The sequence below is a fragment of the Lytechinus variegatus genome, chromosome 2, assembly GCF_018143015.1.
Source record: "Lytechinus variegatus isolate NC3 chromosome 2, Lvar_3.0, whole genome shotgun sequence".
Taxonomy (NCBI): domain Eukaryota; kingdom Metazoa; phylum Echinodermata; class Echinoidea; order Temnopleuroida; family Toxopneustidae; genus Lytechinus; species Lytechinus variegatus.
Window position 1 is genome coordinate 79,937,588 of NC_054741.1, and position 22,449 is coordinate 79,960,036.

The window sequence follows — 22,449 nt, forward strand, 5'->3', positions numbered from 1 at the left end:
TTAATCACAAGTTTTATGAAACAGGATTCAGAATGACATCTGGGCCCCGTCTTGCAAAGTTTTCCAAATTGATTCGATCAATCACAACTATGGACGGCCAGCAATGTCAACATCTATTATGCATGCTTGTTCAAAATATTTTCCAGCTATGATGTATGCACTCATTGTTTTCTTGAAAATTCACTGTGCTTCTCTTTGTTTACAAAAGACATTGTGCAAATTTCATGCAGAAAAAATTATGACGCTGATGGATTTCCATAGAGTTACGATTGATTAGATCAATCGTAACTCTTTGTAAGACGGGGCCCTGACAACACATGTCAACATCAGACATAAACATGAACATGATACCCTGAATTATTTCTCAATATGAAGTTGTTATCATTTTTTTTATCCATAGAACTTGATATCAACTGAAAGCTTCAATAGCAATGAGGCTATTGACATACTAACTCTTGATTGGGAAGTTTTAAAGCTATACAAACTTTGACATCCAATAGAAAAGCAGCCTTCCAATTCTGATGTGCTCCAGTGTGTAATTATAACATGATCTCAACACACTATTCATGTGACTGATAATCACATGGTTTTGAGGTGCTTTGGATATGTGTAGGAGATCAAAGAGACACCTGAATAATAAGAATAGTGACTCAAACTTGAGGCTAGTTTTCAAAACCAATGATAGTCCCACTTTAAAGATGAACATCCTACAGAAAACTGTGTTATTTCTATTAAATAAATATAGGGGAGTTGACCTAGCCAAGGTTCCTGGTAGTTGATAAATATGATGTGGAGCGTTGTGGATTAGTCTTCTGACTTTGAAACAGAGGGTTGTGGGTTCGATTCCCAGCCATGGCGTAATTTCCCTCAGCAAGAAATTCACCCACATTGTGCTGCACTCAACCCAGGTGAGGTGAATGGGTACCCGGCAGAATGAATTCCTTGAATGCAATGAGCGCTGAAAGGCAGCTCGAGCTAAAGCCGGAGTAATAATAATAATAAACAATGCACCTCAGAATAGATTATTTCTAGATAGATGGCGCTATATAAATGCCTATTATCATCATTATGATGAATGAGGTGGAGGCTTTAATACTTGACTTTTATTAAGAGTAGGGCAAAAGGACTGGTGTTGTATTTTACTTACACATACACAATTAGTAACACCACATGTAGGTGAAGGTTCCTCATGGGTACCACATTTCATATCACTTTTCAACTTCCACACACAGGAGAATATCATCAAATGATTCTCTAGGATGATGAGGAATTAAAGAGATTCCTATCACAACAGTCTCTCATGAAAGAAAAGAATGAATTCTTAGCAGGCTGTGGATTTGTTGGTTTCTTTTGGCTTGTCTTCGAGAGCTCTTGGGCTAGAGTCAGTACTGATACCTAACGAAGAAATAGAAAGAGGATCCTCATTATTATTCAGTTTTGATTCCACAAGTTAAAATGTACAAAAATAATGTATTAATCATTGTTATTTCAAAGTTGGCATCACCATCACCAGCACCATCATGCACGGACGCTACCACGTCCTCACAATCACAGAAAGAACCTTCACAACAATACCATTTCTTTCATGATCATTATATTATTAGCCCTGAAAACAATTTATTATTTCACTACTCACCATCATCTTTATCATCATCATCACATCAATTTTCATTATCATCCTCCTCATCACCACCACCACCACCACCACCATCATCATCATCACACTCATTTTCATTATCATCATCACCACCACCATCACCACCACCATCACCATCATCATCATCACACTCATTTTCATCATTATCATCATCATCACCAACATCATCATCAAACTCATTTTCATCATCATCATCACCATCACCATCATCATCATCATTATCATCATCATCATCATCGCCATCATCACACCCATTTTCATTATCCTCCTCCCCATCACCATTATCATCATCTTTAAGGCCCCTGTGATAATATGTACCTGTTGATTCAGTAGTATGACTACTCCTTGTACTGGTTGTGGCCTTCTTACGGGTGAATGTGATGGATGATGCTTCTTCTCTCTGGCATGGTTCTGCATTGCTACTCACTGCTGCAATACCTCCACTTGACTCACTCTCATCTGAAATAAGAATTTCTTTTCTAAATTAAGTGTCTTAAAAACAGGCTTTCTTGCTTGTTCCTAGTTTCTTGCCTAAATTGACATAAAATAAAATTAGTAAACACCTGTTTCTACTCCCCGTATTGATAAAATTACACTACATGTATACAAGAAAATAAATTAATTTCATCAAATCAAAGTTTTCATTCATTATTGGTTACAAGTGGGGGGTGGATAACTTTTACAGAAAAAATATTGACAATGGTAGTCTTGATTTTAGGGAAATGAAAAAAAATCAAAATGGATACTCACTGTCTGGCTGTGCTGTAGTATTTGAGTTTTTATCATTCCTTGTTTCTAATTGGTTATTCAGAGCACTGCAGAAAATGAAATACAGGTGGCCGTTTCATGAAGTTGTTCGTAAGTTAAGAGCGACTTAAAGAACGACTGGTTAACCTTTCTTACGCGCTAAACCATCGCCTATGGTGTATACCACTTACCAAAAGAAAGGATCACCCGTCGTTCTCATCTTACGAACGGCTTTATGAAACACCCACCAGGTCAACTTTATAAATTCAGTTAAACATTGAATTAATAAAAAACCTTCAGAATTTCTTCTGAACAAACATTTTATGCTATAAGTAACACAAAGTAAATAATTAAAAAGAAGCACACTTGGAAATGATTTTTTACTTTAACTATTAGCATCTCTCACAAGACATCTCAGTACATTTCTTATGGGAATGTCACAACACTATAAATTCTCAGAATCTATTAAAACAGAAACTAGCTATAGTTATCTACAACAAAGTAATTTATCTGGGCTATTTTGTAAGCTAAACACTAAAAGGAATGGGGGAGGGCATGGTGGCCCCCTCAATGCTTTGCGCATATTTCAGAAACGCAAAAACAAAACGCCGCAAAATTTTATGACTTATCACTTTTTGGCTCCCAGGTACTGGTGAAAATAATGATAAAGATTATAATAAGTGCCCTACATTTCCCCCAAAACAATATTGCGTAGACTTAAAGAACTAAATGAAGGAGAATTGCTACCTGATTCTTGCCATGAGTCTAGCAGTACTGAGGTCATCTAAGGCAGATTGAAGGTCACTTGTGCATGTTGAAAGGTCAACCAGTTGACCATCTTCTACAATGAATGATGCTGAAGCTGTGTTTGAGTCTTCACTGCCATTTTCCACTTGGCTAGGGGATTCTAACCAAAAAAAAAATGAAAAATACATTCTTCTAATGAACAAGCAGAAAAGCTTAGGCTGAATTCCCTTCAAAGACTTTGTTGAAATTGAAAGAAATGAAAATTGATAACAAAGGATTACTATTTAAAAATCAAAGTATGCTTCAAATGAATGTGGAGGAAATGATGCAATTACATAACACAATTTGGACAAACATAATACAAAACAGGACCCCTCACCATATAACAGTTCTTGAAGAAATTAAATATTAATAGTTCAAACAAAGGTGATATAGCTCACCCAAGTTGCCCATCAGTGTTTAATCAGCTACATAACAGGATTGACTTAATTGTAAGCTGCTTATTTCTAATAATTATATGTTCACAGACGCATTCTGGGCATTTTATTATCTTTTTTCCATAAAAATATTATTCCCTTATAACTTCAATTCATCAAAATCTATCATCCATTTCTTTTTTTAAAGATTGGAATAAACTTACCATTATCTACTGCTCTGTCTACCTTCTTCTCTCCTTGGCTACTGACTTCAGTGGAGAGCTGAAGAGAGATACTAGGTACTGGTTTGGTTTTTGGCTTCCAGAAACAAGGAAAACCTGCATGACAACCATACATAAATCACAATGATGCATGATATTGACAATAAGCATCCAGCTTTCCAGGCAATGGAATTAGAACTTCTGAGACAAAGGTATAATTTCTATTCGCAGAACTCACTTCCTACTTATCTACTTAATTTGTCAATTAATCCTTCCATCTAATCAATCATGATTCTAATTTCATTCATTTAATCATTCACTAGGGTGATTTAAACAACAGGCATTAATATATGTATCTACCCTATCTCAATGATGTCTCCACATTACAAAAGATAATTTGTTTCTACTTTTAAAAATAAACATCACAAATATTGTATTCATTTTCAATGATGATCTTTCATTCACTAATGTTTGGAAGCTTTTGCTTTCAATCTTGATGAGGATTGATGACTTCCGATGAAATGATTGATTTCAAAGAGAACTCACCCAGTGCAGTGTCTGATCTTGAGCCTCCAACCGCCCCTGCTACTGCCTCCTCACCAACCTCACCCGGCTCCTGCCCTGATGATGATGATGCTACATCTAACGTTGTAAGACCCATGTCAAGCATGCGTGTCTGGATACGACGTAAGATAGAGTCTGCTGATAGAGGACGCCCTCGCTTCTCCCGCTCACGTTTGTCCTTGCTGGACTTGGCATGGACTGTTGTTGAGAGTGATACATTATGTTGACATATATGTTTATGTATGTTAAGTGCATGGAAATCTATTCATACCAGTGTACATATATGAACAATAATAAAAGCACTATATAAAGACCATAACATAGTCTCAATCTAAGCACATAAGGGACATCTTTTGAAAGATTCCTTTAAAAGGGATTCTGAAGCACAAGCATAAAAGAATAAATGAGATTGATTTTTTTTTCTTGGGGGGGATTGAAATCTAAAATATTGTATCTGATGTAATAAAGTATGAACAATAAATTAATGAACACCATAAGAAGACCAAGTAACCCTATTACTCAAAGATGTGACTAAATATTATGACAAACTGTATTAAAATATATCTAACACAAGTTATTTTACAGGGTTATGAGATATTGATACAAATACATGAATATCACAGAGAAATACAAAAAACATCACACTGAAATCAATAATAAAAAAATGACATACATATCCCGTGCACATGACATACAAATAATGAAAATGAATGATTTAACATGTATGTGGATGCCTTTGAAGCTATTCTTAAGTTGTTGGGTTTATTAATTCAGGATCAAGATAAAACACTAGCAGCCATTGGGATTCTCAGATCATTTGTATTAAACCAAATCAAATATCAAACTGTGCATTAACTGTGATTTAGAAAACCTATGACCTTACATTCTTCAATTAGCTCTAAAACATATTAATAACTTAAACTCTTAACATGCCAAAAGTTACTAATTTGCACAACGTAAATAGCTCAAATTCAATGGAGCTGAAATTTCACTGATATGTTTAAACTTAAGACCAGCTTCATGACATCCCATACGTGAGGAATGAGTTATCACCTCTAGACCGATACGGAGGCTTGGGCATGAAACCAAGAACACTATCTCCAGCTCTTGTCATCTCAAGAAGCTGCATCAGCATGATGTCTTCCTCTCTTAGATTCCGCATCACTGATGCTCCTTCGCCTTGGTGATGATGAGATGCTTGCTGGTGATGATGATGGTGGTGATGGTGTGGGCGGTGTGGGTGATGATGTGAACGAGGCGTGGCTCCAGCCCCTGAGGCCCCTCCTGCCGTTCCACCAGATGCTGATGATGCTGTTGCCGTGGTGGTGGTGGTGGAGGATGAGAGTGTGCTTAAATTAGTCTGTTTAGATGATGACGATGATGAAGAGGATGATGATGATGGTGATATTGAGGGTGTGGTATCCTTACCAGATCTTGCTGGTTGGGTCATAGATGATGATGTAAAGGTGGTAGATGTAGAGGAATGAGCTGTATCCATGGTAACTGCATTGAGGGATGTATCAAGTGACACATCTAGAGGACCTTCCTCAAGATCCCATATGCGGGAATGTTCAACATCATTTTCACCAGACCTGGGAATATATGAAAATACATCATAATACACACATGTTTAAAAAAATCCCTTTCATGTATTGCAATGATATTGTAATCAATGTGTTTGATTTATTAATTGGTATTAAATCCCTTTCCTCACATTTCAATCAAAGTACATGTAGCCTTATGTGAGAAGCACACAGAGTTAGGTTGAATGATATGAAATCATATACCAAAAATATGCTTCATTATAGCAAGTTCTGTATGCTCATGTAATCAAGTACATGTACACTTATAGTGGTTCAATGTAACCTTTCTTATCTTGCAAAAACATGCCACAGACATAATTAAAATTTAACACAGGGCACATCAAACATAGAGAGAAAAAACTTACATGGTCTCTTCATCAATATCATTCTCCTCATTAAGAGGACCACTCTCCAGATCACCCTGCTCTCCCTCATCAACCACCATGACGGATGCACCAGCATCATCATCTTCATCTTCTTCTTCGTCCTCCTCCTCTTCATCATCATCTTCAGACGAGGAGGGGGAAGATATTGTCACACTCGAGCCATCACTCTCCTGCAAAGTAATGATTACAAAGTTTGTCCAGTCATTTTATGTTCTTAAAAAAATACTTAGAAACATATATTATCAGGAAACCATTGCAGAAAGTTGCATTTCAAGGTAACTAAAAAAATCAAGCACCACGCCAAAGCATGTGCTTCTAATTGGGATTTTATTTTTTGCAAGCTCTTTCTTCTGCAGGCAGAAAATCTGATTTGTTGCCCTCCTGTAATAAAAAAATTAAAAAGGAAATACTATTTGGCTTTAATAAAAAAATAAAAAAAAACCTCTGATACTCTGAAAAGTAAACTCAAACATTAATGCCACTTTAGTATTTAGACCAATAAATCATTTTCATACTGGATAATCAAACCATTAAATGAAAGCAATTGAAAAATTCTTGTAATTTCTGAGAAATCCCTATCAATAATATGAAGAATTGCTATTAATTCAAGGTGACAAGTGAATATAAAGTAGAGGAGTGTGATTTAGCTAGTAGTTAGTTAGCTAGGGGATAAAACTGTTACTAGCCAATTCTTCCAGTGACGATTGCTCTGATGGAAAATCTACACATTATGCCAAACTTAGAACCGGACTTCAAACCTAACCATAGTCCTCATATTATCCTGAAATAAAGCCCCATTAAAAACCCTAACCATATAATAAGAACATGTGTTCTGAGATTCCCAGAAAGAAGCAAATAGATTAAGAATATCAGATAAACACACTTCATAACTTTAACGTTATCATTACAACCATCATCATCATCACCATATTCATCACAACAATCATCAGCATATTCATTATCATATCCAACATCATCGTCGTCATCAACATTGTCATCATCATCATCAACATCATCATCACAACAATCATCAGCATATTCATTATCATATCCAACATCATCGTCGTCATCAACATTGTCATCAACATTGTCATCATCATCATCATCATTGTCATCATCAACATTGTCATCATCAACATTGTCATCATCAACATTGTCATCATCATCATCATTGTCATCATCAACATTGTCATCATCAACATTGTCATCATCATCATCATCATTGTCATCATCACAATTGTCATCATCATCATAGCAATCATCACCATATTCATCATAATATTCATCATAATATTCAACAAATGATCATGTTAGTCACCTGTGTATCATTATTGTCCCTACACAAGTCAGCTTGCTCACGACCCTGTAAACATGACTTAACTTGAACACCATCACGATCAGTATCTGACAGAAAGAAAGAAAAAACATTCAAATATTCACAAATTTTATCATCGTGTGTAAGCAATTAGACCTGTAAGGAGAAATTAGATGAAAACATCTCGAAGGGAAGAAGTATTATTCTAATGTATATAGGGCATGTGAATACAACATTAGTTTCAGTATTAACCTTGATCAGATCTCGACAATGTTGTATTTTTATGGTCTATATAATTTACCAAATGGGATGAGAGATAATGTGCATGTTTTACAGGAGTCACACATAATTCTATGACTTTTTTCTGTGAAGTCTTACACAATTTTTGTATAGAAAGAAGAACAGCATCTCCACACACACATTCTAATCGGTCTACTTGATTAATTTAGGTTTAAATTTAGTTGAAAAATAGTCTATAATGATTTTCATTAAAAAAAAGCAGAAGAAAAAAAAATATAAGAAATTCTAGAAGCAATGCAAGTCATAAGGAAAATGTGACTTTTGCAACTTCTCCTTGTAAAAAATAACATTATAAAGACAGCTGTGAAAAAGAATGAAATAAGTGAAAATGGTTGTCTAATAAGCAAATAATTTATCTTTCCTTTTTTTTTCAATTTGATTTTTTATTCATAATAATAATCAATTCAGAAAAATATTATCTTCACTGGACTTGTACTTTGTGTTGTAGAGAATGTGTCCACTCCCACCTCCCTCCCGAAATAACTACAATACCACCGAAATAGCCACATTATTTACAGGGTTAATGGTGTTCAGTTCCAGGTGTAGGAGACCAAAAGGAGATGGGGGACAAAAAAAAACCCAAAACAAAACAAACAAGCAGATATGTTGGGTTGAAATGAGGATGAACTGAATCAGGGTGGCTGCTGTGAGCATGGGACTAATCTGGACACCACTGTTCATGGGGACAAAATCAAGATTTAAAAGTTTGGATTTACTACTAACATGATTCCATATTAACACATATAAAGATGTTTGACTATGCTATTGGTAGAGCAAGAAGCCCCTCATTTTGTATAGTCTATTGTAATCAATTGAATCAAAGGAATAATCTAGTGGTTGAATGATAGGAAGATAAAATTTTCATGACATTTATCATTTTATTTCAAAATACATGTATTATTCTTACCTGGTGATGACCGTTCAGCACTGCCCTGTGTTCTTGATAACTCAATGGCAAGTCTCTACAGTGACAAAAACAAAACAAAAAAAAAACTTAGCAAAATTCATGCTCATGAATTTCATCTAATACATGTAACACCCCCCTCCCCCTCCCCCCAAAAATGGTGTCAATATTCTTTGTAGCATTCATAACTATTTTGTTTGAAAAAATAAGGGTTTGAAAAAACAACTAATTGTATTTTATCACTTTACAAGTTTCTCATGTATTTCTCTGTTTTTCAACCTTATGTTTTCTTTTCTTTTTTTTGGCCAAATTTATTTTTGAAGCATAATCATACTAAAATTATTTAATTTCAGCTAATGAAAGTGAAAATAAATAATAACTCAAACTGCAGTCACTTTGTAAACAATTCATTTTTTCCTCCGCAATTTTGAACTTGAAAGTCAGAGACAGCACTATGATAATTTGTACACAAGCAGAATGAAAAAATATCACACATGCAGTGTAATGCAACATGTGCTGTAATCATGTCAGATTGTGCCTGTTTATTTCTAAAATGCAAGCAATTAAAGCACAGCAAATTTGTGAAATGGCCTATAGAAGTGAGATAAAGAGCAAACAAGCAAACAAATATAATTTTTAGATGCTTTAGATGGTCAAGTTTGTAGGATTCTATGTATACCAAAGTACTTTTAAATAATCCATGTAATTAGTAATACTATCCAAATAATTTTCTGACCATACCTGTCAATCAAAATGTTTGACCTTACCTCTTTGAGGTCACTGATCTGTTGTACAGACTGTCTTTGTGATGTCTCCAGCTGGTTGATATACCACTGCTGATCTCGACATTTCTGATAGAATGTTGGAGGACGTACCTGTGTAATGATTACAGACATCACTCAAAGATTGACCAATTATTAATCATCTCAATGTTGTGCTTTGTCAACACCAAATTCTTCTGAGCATCATGTCAAATACTTAGAGTGGATGCTATGTTTGTGAATGTATGTTAATAATTTATTTTTAGTAGACTTGTATGGATAAGATATCATGGGGTACATTTGGGGAAAACTATTATTGTGCTATCAATCAAGGTGATTCAACAATGAGATTTTTAATACACATCTTGCATAGAGCCTAGCCTTGGATACCCTAGGGAGAGTGTAAACATGGTCAAAGCCTGAGCAGAGTCTATCAAGTCAGTTGGTAGGATCCAAGCAGCTATTAACCAATCAGATGACATAATTCATAATAACGTGTCTATAGTATACAGATAATGCACGTAAGTGCGTGCATGTAGGGCCAAATAATGAATGATGTGCAAGAGGAGCCAATAGATATACCGCACCAAGATTCGCAGGTTATATCCATTTGGTGAGTCGAGAACAGAGTCCATTATTTAGGTCCTCTATGCACAAGAATGCATGCATTATTTGTTTTATACAACCCCCCCTCCCCAATGTTACTGACTTGCCCTGAATGCTGTATTTGATCTAAATTCTAGATAATTCCAGACCCCGCACTCTCCTGCACTCTGACGTCAGAGTGCAGGATAGTGCATTTTTGATGCCTTACTGCAATTCGCTAAATAACATGTGATCCAATTTGGACCAATCAGATTACAGAACATTCCTGGGAGTTGTATAATTGGTGCTACTGTCTTGGATTGTACAACATACCTGGAATTGTAGTATGAGTGTATCATCCTTGAGATATCCTTCACCAGCCAGTAAATCTAATCTGAAGAATCTATTATACCCCCAGCATTCACCAACCTCAAAGTCTGAAGCAAACTCACGTACAATGTTCCTACTGTTATCATGTGATGCCTGATGGATCATCTCAACTCGGTATTCATACCTGTTCATCAAGGAATAATTTCAGATCATTACCCTCCATATCACAATCTGAATTTTGTCAAACTTTCCTTGTGAGCACGCAGGCACGCATACAAAAAAAAAACTCAGGAAAAGCACTTGTTTCTTAGCTGCAAAATAATCGTATCAAATGCTTTGTCGTGGTAAATGCAGCTCATGATATTCTGTCAACTCCTGTTTATATACATTCAATATTTCTTATTTTCCACTCAAGGCTTTTTCCTTCCAGGAACCAAACATACCCCCTTTGGTAAGAGGTCCTAAAGCTAGGTGGGGTTTATAGCTACATGCACTACTACTTCCAAAATTAATCTCAGTAGCAAAATATGCATGCTATATGAATGGCACTGACTGTAGAGTAATCAATGAATAAAAGTTTCATACAGTGACTTGATAACTTACAAATCCACAGAAATTTGCAGTTTCTTAAATTCTATTCTCTTGTCTTTAATCATATGGATATTACTTAGACAATGAGGTCTGTAAATGGCATTTCTTTGCACAAGTGGCATAAAAATAGAGGTTTATGATTTAGGGCTAGATCTTTTATTTTTGTGAGTTCTGTGCAATTATCTTTACAGGTAAAGCCCTTTAGATAATTTACCTCTCCAAGACAACGTGAACATTCAAATTCCAATGTTTTCATCATTTGATCCATCACACTACATGGGGACTTACAGAATGTACAGAAGATTAATATACATGTAAAGTATCATACTGACCAGTTAAAGATTTTTCAACTGAAAAGCACTTAGTGTTGGAAAGACACAGATAATTGTAGCCAGGTTTCATGGTTACAGGAATAAACCTGAATCCTAGCTTCTGACTATTTTTCAAGCATTACTCACTTGGATGTTTCAGGCAAGCCAGATGACAGTTCAAGAAAGACAGATAAGTAGTTTCCTCTTACCACACCATTACCATCCTATAAAAAAAAATATACATAGAATATAACCAAACAGGATAAGCCTATATCTGTTTTTTCTTCATACTAATAAAATGAAAATTAATTCTAGCAAATTTTTCATGTATCCAATGCGTACGGACAGGCACAGAATATCATTATTACCCAATGAACAACTTCTACATCCTAGACAGAATTCCTTACTGCTGCATGATTACATTACATTTGTTAACTCCTTTGTAACACAACATTTTCATTTCACCAAGAACATATTTAACCAATTTGACCCCCCATGGAATTCACGACTGCCATGCTACTGCCATATGTGGCAACACTCTCTCTTTTAATAATTTTCCTTCAAGTCTTGAGCTTTGTTTATTGTATCAACTTCAGCTTATGCAACTGTAAATAATTGAAAAAACCCATTTCTGGCTTTTTAGTCAGTCGTTAAACTTTACCGACATCTTTATGAATCGACCCCCCCCTTTAAATTGGTTGGATATGATCTTCAAACCTTACAGTTCACGGCCGGGAGATCTGCACACTGATCTACACTAATTCATTCATGATACTTACTGGATAAACTTTGAGTCTCCAGCTGAGTCCAGCAACCATGAGAGGTGGACTGTATACTGGATCAGCCTTGTGCTGTAATGCTCTATCAATATAACAAAGACAAATTCATTTTTCAAACAAATACAGTACACAGGAATGCACAATTTAGTTTATATTCCACATTTACAAATGCTGGAAATTTACAAAACTTTGATTAAAACTATAGATTTAAACTTTTCCTTTCCCAGATTTCTTATGCAGAGTAATGAAAAGAATACAATATTTGCAAGATAATAAAGAGAGAAGCAAGCACTAGAATAAGGTTTACTCAAGATTGGTTCTTGCGTATCTTATCAGGAATATTAATATATTTACAGCATCAATCATGAATTAATACTTACATGAAAGTAGTGAGGACAAATCTGCTACTATCATATGCTGGCACAAGTTCACTGCAGAAAAGATAAACATTTATGCAAATCAATTAGCACAGGCAAATGAAAAAAAAATCATCCTCCTTTAACTCTAATGATACTCTAATACTAACAATAGATAAATAAAAAAAAAACAAGTGTGAGAATAATAATCTTTTGAGATTCTACAATTGAGGCAGATTAAGGTGATCAGAAATTTTCTTAGGACAAAACATACTGTCAGACTCTATCACCACTCAAACTTGAAAGCATTAAACGTTATCAGGGATGATGGATCAAAGGTGATCAGATCAATCAAATTTTCAACTACTGTATGTGGTGATGGGTCAAACATAGTCAGTCATCATTGTATGTGTCCTACATCAGGGAGAAGGATCCATTTTGACATATAATCTGTACCTTGTGAAGTCTGCTGGTACTGGAGCTGTGACAAACGATGCCATCGGTTTACGATGAACCTGAGTGAAGGTCTGTAAGACATCGGCACTCTTAGCTATCAGTTCACTTTTAGAACAAGAGTTGACTTGGTGCTCCACTTCGTGAAGGAGGGATTCCAGGAGCTCTGTTTCCTGCATCAGTGAGTTCTTCTGACCTACATGTAAAAATAGATGAAACAAAGAATGCAGCACTCCATCAATTACAAAGGACAAGAGGTTGGTTGCTGAATCTTTGCTATCAACCCAATCTTGGACCAAGTGGTGTCCTTGAATTCCAACTCCTGAAAGAGAGGAACTCCGTCTTCTAAGATATGAATTCTTTTTTTCCTACAATCTTCTACCATAAAAAAATACTTAAATAATACTACTTCACAAATGTAGAATTCATTTTTTTCTAATAAATCATTTAAACTAAAAAAAATGATAAACTTTCACTTCCAACAAAAACATAAGATTTGTCAGATGCTGATTTTTTTAAAAAGAAATTAAAACTTTTCTCCTCTATACACATACCCATGAGAGTTAGTAGTTTACTCTTGAGTTGTGTTTCCAGTCTTGATATCATGAGTTCTACTGTGTTCCTGATCTCTCTTACTCTGTCATCTTTGGCACTTCTGACACTGTCTACATTACGATCCTAAAACAAGAATAAAAAAAAACATAACTTTATACACATAGTGAGCAGTGTACGGTCTTAAAATAATCGAAAACTGCATGTATATCACTCAATGATTCAACTATGAATCATATTATCATGACACAGAATCTGTACTGACAACAGACAATGTCAAAATTATAGTCACATGTAGTACTATACTAAAATCTTCAACACAAATATCTCAAAAAGCATTTTTCTATCATTATCAACATCATTATCATCATCATCATCATCATCACTGCCATCATCATCCTCAACATCATCATCAAACCATGACTTACAATGTCTTGGTTAAGGCTAATTAATTCTCTTAATCTTCTCCTCAAGGCAAGTTGTTCTTCCTGTATCTGTGAGGCATGTTGGGCCCATATCTCATCCAGTGGCTTGAATGTATGTCCAGAATGCTAAATCAATCATGGAGATAATTCAAAAAGTACTTAGACATCCAACGTTCTGCTATTAAATTATACATCAGATTTTACCTTAAATGTCATAGTGCATATCCATACTGTAGTGCAAAAACTTCATATAAGACTCATTTGAAGAAATCATTGATCTCATTCGACAAAAAACAACGCAAAATGAATAATAAACTTTACTACAGTGACATCGCTTTATATATATTAATGAACTGACATTGGTATACAATCCTGTGTGAATGCAAGTTTCATTTAATTAGTTCCCAGTGTCAAATCATCATCTCAGATGGAGGATCAACGTCATATCACCACTTTCCATTTTCTCTTATTTTATCATATGAAATAATCATTATCTCATAAATTTTCGGACATATGGAAAACCATCAAACAAAAAGTTTCAGCAATAATGATCTTACATTTTAAATTAGTAGTAAATTTTGGTTTTACGTTCTTTAGTTCTATCTTTTAATAATAAAAGAATATGTAGGAAGATAACATCATCAGCTTGCTCATTGCATAGTATGTAAAGAAGGGTCAAACATGAAATCAATATTTAATATGAGCATTACCATTCCACCCCACAAGGCACACTGGTGACAGATGCATTTATGACAGGTCCAGCAGTATACACTCAACTTCTCATTATGCATTTCACATCTGACAAAATAGAAGAAAATACAAGTTAGAAAAGCTAGCATAATTAACACAATTTCTCAAATGATCATACATAACACAGGGCCAACCTTGCCGGTATACATAATGAGGCAAAAATTTTGAAGGGACAGGATATGGGGTATCAGGCAAAATTCACAAAAAGTTTTGAGCAACCATAGTGAGCGGGCAAAAATTCTAACATTTTTTATTACAAAAATCAAATTTTGTGACAGATTTTAACATAACATACAAAAAATGATATAATTCACTCTCCCCTCTTTCCTTTTCTTTTTTTTTCATGGTCATGAAAAATTAGGAGGGACAATCACCCCCTAAGCCCACCCCCCCCTTCGTGTGTATGCCATTGATCTTACATAACTATCATGTGTACATGACTGGGATATTGACAGTCAACAAAACTGATGTCAATCTAATCTAAATAATATAATTATTTGCTTGACATTTAGTCCGCAGGGTATCGGGATATTTGGTACTGAAAGATATGACAAAATTTATGACTGCTACCCCCCTGTCATAACTTTTGTCATATCTTTTGCTTGTATAAATGGATTATGTGCATTTATAGCCGCGTATTTTTGATGCGCGCTACAGAGAAGAGACAAAATTTATGACAATTTTTGTGACAAAAGTTATGACATCCACCAGAATACCGATTTTGTCATATCTCTGAGAAAAGATAAAATATGGAGAAAAGACAATGTTCAGAATACGGCCCCTGGAAACAGTGTTTAACAAAAAAAAGGACACGGAGGTGTGGGTTGAATCATCCCCCACCCCTGATATTTTCCACCACTCAATTACTTTTACTTTCAAGCCTTGTGCATCTTTTGAGAACAAATTTGCGACATCCAGGTATATGAAGTTGCGAAAGTAATATTAAGTGCATGTCTGACCTAAAATTGCTCAAGACAGGATTTTTGTGTACTAAGTCAATGCAAATTGAGTTTTCTCATCTTAATCATAAAGATTTTATTTTTACTTTAATCAGCAGATATTAGTTGATTTTAGCAGAACCATACTTCAAAAATTTTCTGACAAATTCTGCATTAGATTTGGCCCCCCAAAAAAGAAACAACAAAAGGGTTGAAAAAACAATTTACATGTACAATGTAAGTCATCCAAAAATATAAGACAAAGAAATTTATTTTCAGTCCATTTTTTATCAAACAGTTGTTAGCAATGCTAAAAACACTAAAATTTATCATTAATTTATATAGCAAATTAAGGCAAAGTATGCATATAAAAAATTAATTCAAAAAAATAAACCATACAGTCTTGTACATGTAGATGACATCACATATTAAATACCAATTTTTGTAACACACATGCAATGGGTGTTCAAACCCCTTGGACAGAGAAAAGCCCTGCCTGTTCTGGGTTAAGACTAAATTCAGAATGTGATAATGTGATCAATTATTCTATCATTTACATGTATGATGTAACTGTAAAGAATGTAATTTGTCACTGCTTGTTTTGAAATTTGAAGAGTAAATACCATTATTTACTAACAATATGAGATTTGCTTTAGTTGAAGTTGATCTATCCATTGCATAATTGCAACTTACATGTATATTGGCAAACAAGTTTCTTCCCCCCAAGTTTATACTAAGTCTTTGAGAGAAGCAACACATTGTCTAAAAACCATGTGACTACATGTACACTGTAAAGCAACAGTTGAGATCTCTACTCACTTGTCTTTATCAACCTCGTCCTGTTTTCCCTGGGGGGTACACAGTTGTAGAGTATCGAGTTGTTGAGTCACCTCCTCAGCCCACCGACAATTAACCAGCTCATGAAGTTGAAGGGGTGCTCTATATTGAAACATACATTAAAGAGTACATTCAAGTTATACATGCACCCTTTAACATTTAATGTTCTTCCATTACCTACATGTATACCTATAAAAGTACAAGATTAAGGTTAATACCGTAGACCAAGCCACAAATGTTCGCAAGGTCAAATCTGGATTCACTGATGTTACCATAACTAATACTAGTACTTCTCAACTTTTTTATACTAATACTACTAAATACTATATAAAAGCAAGAAAATTTTATACATAGACCTCAGTTCAACTTCACCCCCCCCCCCCCCCCGAAAATAGGGGCAAAACATATGAAGATTCCTTTGAGTAAATTAGCATAGTTAAATGTATGGCAAGATAAACAACACTGCATAATAAACGTATAAAGTAATAATAACACACAAAAGTATTGTCTTATTTACATCTGAGAGAAAAATATCATGAACATAAATACATTCCAAAGTGAACAAAGCAGAAGCTGTAAAGCTTCCCTAAGTTCTACTGTAAAGCTACATGTACATGTATGCAAAGCTCAGAACAAATAATTAATGACAGCTAAATGTCAAACTTCACTGCTTATAATCACCTGCAATGGGGACACTGGGGCCTTTGTTCCGTTAGCCATCTCTGCACATAAGGAAATGAGGAGGCAATAAAAAGAGACATGCATGTACAGTGTAGTATGTTGAAGAGTGTTCATACAAGATGCTACACTATCTAAATTTACACTCTCACACGATGCTACCCATGCTACTGCCTACTACTACATGTAGGTAAATTAAAATGAAGTTCAAAATTGTATCATTCTAAGCACTTGGACCACAAATAAAACCCTACTGTCATAGAGAGCTTATTGATATTGGAAGCTGTATGAAAGCCATACATGTAACAAAAGATCTGATTTAATGCTTAAGAAATTTGCAATTAATTCACTCTGAACTTAATTCAAAACCTGCATGTACATGTAGGATAAATTGAGGTCATTTTTGGCAATTTCTCACACTACCAATAAACAGTAAATAAACACCCATTACTCATTTACAATATCACTTGAAAACTTGATACCTATTGTAAAGTTTTAGTCAACTTAGGAAAAAAAGTTATTAGAATGTAAATGTAAATGATTCGAAGTACAAACCTCATACAATGTATATCAGTTTTAGCCACCCAATTTTTTTAAGCATCTATAACATTTCTATTTTGTGAAAAAATGAAGAAATATATGTCATAATTTTTCTATTTGAATGTCAAATTAAAGTAGAAATAAATCTGATTTGGGTGAGGGAATAGTATTTTTAGTCTTACCCGTATACAGGAATAACAGCAGAGCTTTGAACAGTGCGGGCACAGCCGGGCATCCCGGAGCTTCTCCATACAAATAAAACATCTGAATACCTCAGCCAGGCTCTGTAGAACATTGAAAGTAAATGTGTGAGTGTGACACATGACTGAAATATGTAAATGCCCATGTACATATACATCAAAACATAAATACTCCATCACTCAGGTTTAATAGTAATGGGATGGATGGACAGATGGATGGAGAACCAGAACACATACATTGTATGCCCGTATTATGAACTCATGTTTATTTCAATCTCTGGTCTGAAGTAGTGGTTTAGCTATGGAGAGCCAACTGTGACACCAATCTGCATGTTCAATTTATCAACTCATTTAACACTCAAACCATTAAAATCTGTCAGGAAATAAACATTACTTTGTTTACCGTACCATTAAAGAATGAGAAAGGAGCAAAGTCAACATTAGAAAAAGATAATGTAAACACACTTGTTAAATTTGTGGCTTGCCATAATTTTAGCACAGAGTTTTAATAGACCATGGTCAAAATAAACCAGACCTCCGAATATGGGCCGTAGTGTCTAGATAACATACATGTAGTGTGCGAAGGCATGACAAGGTTAACTGTTCAAATAATGGTGTTTGTTTTGTATTTACAAACTATAAAAAAGAGAAAATTTTAAGAATACAGATCTACATGTAGATCTTTGTGTTATGAATTCCACAAACTAAAAAAGAATAGATCACAGGCAAGTGGTTTCACTGGTCTCTGCTATTTAAAAGGACCAGTTGATACATGGTCATGGTTAACAAGTTGCTATTGTTGATGGTGGTGAGATTATTGTTTACTTGAGAGATCTTCATTGACAGATCTGTGCTGTCATAGCATACATTGTTGAGTGATGACACATCCAAAGGAAACTTCGTAGGATTACAAAATAAAGAACAAAAAAGCACCTAGGGCATATGTTTTCATTTATGTTATCTTTTTTGTAATATTTCTTGACTTTGTCCTATAGTTGTTGGGTCAACACTCAATAAGAGGCTGTTCTCACTACGTTCCTAAACTAGTTTACTGGAAACTAGTTTAGTGGAACTAGTTTAATGCGTAGTGAGAACGGTCAAAGCGGTCTTGGAAGCGATCTTCCAAACCAGTTTGGAAAACCACCTCGCGATGTAGTTTTCAAGATCGCTTTGCCTCGTTAAACTGGTTTTAACGTGAGGACACAACTGTTCTTCTGGAAGCGATCTTCGCACATTTTAAGCGCGCTACTCTACACGACAGGTGTATAATGCCTATGCTGCGGTTTCAGATTTGGCGCGAAACGTGTCATCCCACTGAGAACGTTTCCATAGCAACAAGAGCGCTTTACGTGAAGTGATTAAGAAAACCACTTTCGTGTTATCAAGTGAGAACGCTAACAAAGCGATCTTCCAAACTGGTTTCCTGAATCGGCTTCCAGTAAACTAGTTTTAGAAAGCGTAATGAGAACGGCCTCTAAGGCTATCTGCTTTTTTTGTTGGCCCCTCATTCTCATAAATATGTTTTTTGTATGTTGTCACAATGTTTTACTTTTGTACCTTATGTATGTTTTTTCATGTTGTTATTGAGAGTGTAAATAAATTGAAATAAATTGTAAATGTAGATAGAAAAATATAATTCTATACATGTACACATACAGTCATACAAGTACATGCAAGCTGAGTACATGTACATTTTTGTACATGAACGCATATATTTTGGTTCATGTAGGAATATACAATTCGGCTTTCATATGAATGTAGTATTGTTATTTAAATGTAAAGCTAGAATTTTCTTGTTTCATATCATTCATCAACATTGTGTATTCTGAAGGAAAAAAAATATGATTGAGATAATCTTTCCAGTAAATTTCTTATAACTGAGTATGCACAAGAGCAGATATACCAGGTACATGTATTGTAAGTATAGTGCTTTGAATATTGTTCAATCTACATTTATAAAAGCCCATATTCTCAAAAGAAGTTTCAATTGTACAATGGCACAAAACCATGGACTATGCAGATTTTGTGTATAAGTACGCTTATTTCATCATATAACCTAAGAATAGTTCAATTATAAATGTGTACTTTAGGCAAAGGGTGCTAATACATTCAGGCTTTCATGAAGATACATGTAGATAATATAAAATACTGTATGTACATGTATGTATACTAGCCATGGGTTTGTACCATGGTACAATTGAAAGCTCTTGAGAAAATGGGCCAAAGCCTCTGTTAAATTTTGGGAAATCTCTCATAGTGCATGCCCCATTGCCACTATTCTAATTACTGGTTTATGGTGTACGAATGTGTGTGTCCTGAAAAGGTATGGAGTGATGTACATTGCTTTTATATCCAAGTGCTCAAAGCTGTTATAAACAAAAAATAATTACCAAGAAAGGACAATAACAGTCAAATTTCAATTCTTATGGCTGAATACAATGTAATTGCTGAAAAAAAATCAAATGACCAAACTAAACTTAAATTGGAATGCTACATGATACTTGAAATTTACTGACCCTTTACCAATTGTTTAGCCAGGCTTCATAACGGCCCCCTCCCCCAAGTGATGATTACAGAACCCAGTTTATTACTACACGTATGTAAAATTATTCAAGGCCCTAAATTTGCATTTTTATACATCTATGTCTAGAGGCACTTTTCATTTATCACAAACATCCCTATTCATATCCAAAATTTATCATAATGCTATGTTTATCACATCAAATAAACGGGACTACAGACAGATCAAAACCAAACGATTTTGAATGGCTAGTTTGGAATCAGTTTCATTGATTGGTCTGACCGAGTATAAGAGTAGACTGGGCAGTTGGTGGTGAATCATCAAAATCAGTTGAGCTCTTCTTAAGACAGGATGGATTAATACCAAGTAGGCGTGGTTAGGTTACTACTCCTCTCAGAAATGAAAACAAATCTACATACATGTATGTGCTCTCATAGAATAAAACCAGTTTACAATTAAGTGTTGTCTACATACATGTACACATGTACATATGTATGCCTACATGCAAGTACACATGTGTGAAAGTTTGAAGGCTCCCCTTAAAAAAATAATAAAATAAAATTGTTTCAAAGAAGAAATTTGCTCTTAATATGAAAACTAAATGACTCAACAGAGTAAAAAAATTATCTGTACTGGGGATATTCATAAAGACTTTTACCAAAATATGATGAAAATGTTGTAATTCCTTGTTTGATTTTGATGAAATTTTCAGCGTTTTGTTTGTCTGGTTTAATTACATCATTTGAAATCATATCATTATCAGCCTGGAGTACCCCTTCAATATCATAAAATTCAGTGCATTTTACACATGTACAGCTCAATACTTGGAAGTAAAAAATGCAGCCATTTCAGGAACTATCATTTTATGACAAAGCTGAGGACATATTTTAAAATCATCTGACAGGATTTTTTAAAAAGAGCCATTTCAATTATTTTTTTTTTTCATTTTCATCTCGCTTGTTGAAAGTGTAATGTCACATGGTGTATTGCGCACTGTGTTTTGGTTCATTTTGTTTTTATACGCAATGCTGAAATGTAAATTTACTCAACATTTCCAGATACCGTAAGTAACGGTGTATTAACCGCCCCTTTTTCTTGGTGGGATAGAAGCAAAAGTGGAGGGTGCGGTTTATACACGGTGACGGGTTTGAGCCAGCCCGCCGTAACCCCTCCCGTACATGTACGATGTCTGCCAGTTCACAACACATCGAGTGGCCGGGCGTAGCCGCCCAGGCAATGTCGTTTAGAGGGGTATGAGCCGCTGGTAATGGCAAGCGATTATTACAATCTTAATTAAATATTGTCCAAAACAAACGCACCCACCTTCATGACATTAATTTTAACTTTATTCTCGATTAAAAGTAGTGAAGTTCCCTGGCTAAGTTAAAAGAGACGCCAAGCATACTCGGTAATATTTTGTCACCGCTGAGCGAGAGTTGAGTGAGCTTAGAGATTGCGCTGTAATATGGTTAAAGTGCGACTTAAGCTGGCGCTATTCAAAGTCCTGTTTCACGCCAGCTTGTTTTTTTCCTTCCTGTTTGCTTTTCATAAGATACCATGTAAACCACGCACGAGAGAGACGGCACAAAGTCGTAAAAAACAACTGGAAAAAATGTCAATTTCTTTGTTTCTTGAACCTTCCTGTAATCCCATATCCAAAATTTATGCTAAGACATCAAATTTCTGAAAGTGATTGTGAGGTTGTGATCCAAGAAATGTGAATGTTTCTTCCTCCTACGCTGGGAAAGACACTGATCATAACTTGATAGATGTACTGGCATGACTGATACTGTATCATAGTTTGCAATGTAATGGCAGTGCTGTGTGTGTGCACACTGTGACTGTGAGGTGAGTGAGTGTGTAAGAGGCCAATATTGTCGGGACCGTTCTTTCTAACATTTGTAGTATGAATTGATCAAGAACAGCAGATTTCCGCATACCAGTAATCTCTTTGGATACTTTGAAATCTTAAACTTAGTTTTTAGTTTTTGTTTCTTCGTAC

The 22,449-nt window shown here is 35.0% G+C and overlaps 1 protein-coding gene across 2 annotated transcripts in view; it reads right to left on the reverse strand.

Annotated features, from left to right (window-relative positions):
• Nucleotides 1–996: 996 nt before the first annotated feature.
• Nucleotides 997–22,449, reverse strand: part of LOC121409192 (E3 ubiquitin-protein ligase TRIM37-like) — a 29,061-nt gene continuing 7,608 nt past the window's right edge. The window contains exons 2-23 of one of the 2 annotated variants that reach the window (XM_041601042.1): nt 17,909–18,010; nt 17,190–17,230; nt 16,491–16,610; nt 14,694–14,781; nt 13,987–14,109; nt 13,561–13,684; nt 13,010–13,202; nt 12,578–12,628; nt 12,198–12,279; nt 11,566–11,642; nt 10,520–10,700; nt 9,608–9,715; nt 8,844–8,898; nt 7,640–7,725; nt 6,301–6,491; nt 5,406–5,944; nt 4,335–4,550; nt 3,792–3,905; nt 3,152–3,311; nt 2,408–2,472; nt 1,976–2,116; nt 997–1,395 (exon numbers count right to left, since the gene is read on the reverse strand). In XM_041601042.1, the coding sequence (XP_041456976.1) occupies nt 1,322–1,395; nt 1,976–2,116; nt 2,408–2,472; nt 3,152–3,311; nt 3,792–3,905; nt 4,335–4,550; nt 5,406–5,944; nt 6,301–6,491; nt 7,640–7,725; nt 8,844–8,898; nt 9,608–9,715; nt 10,520–10,700; nt 11,566–11,642; nt 12,198–12,279; nt 12,578–12,628; nt 13,010–13,202; nt 13,561–13,684; nt 13,987–14,109; nt 14,694–14,781; nt 16,491–16,610; nt 17,190–17,230; nt 17,909–18,010 (2,931 nt within the window). In that variant the 3' untranslated portion in view covers nt 997–1,321. The remainder of the gene's footprint in view (nt 1,396–1,975; nt 2,117–2,407; nt 2,473–3,151; nt 3,312–3,791; nt 3,906–4,334; nt 4,551–5,405; nt 5,945–6,300; nt 6,492–7,639; nt 7,726–8,843; nt 8,899–9,607; nt 9,716–10,519; nt 10,701–11,565; nt 11,643–12,197; nt 12,280–12,577; nt 12,629–13,009; nt 13,203–13,560; nt 13,685–13,986; nt 14,110–14,693; nt 14,782–16,490; nt 16,611–17,189; nt 17,231–17,908; nt 18,011–22,449) is intronic. The other variant, XM_041601043.1, reaches the window with a different exon arrangement.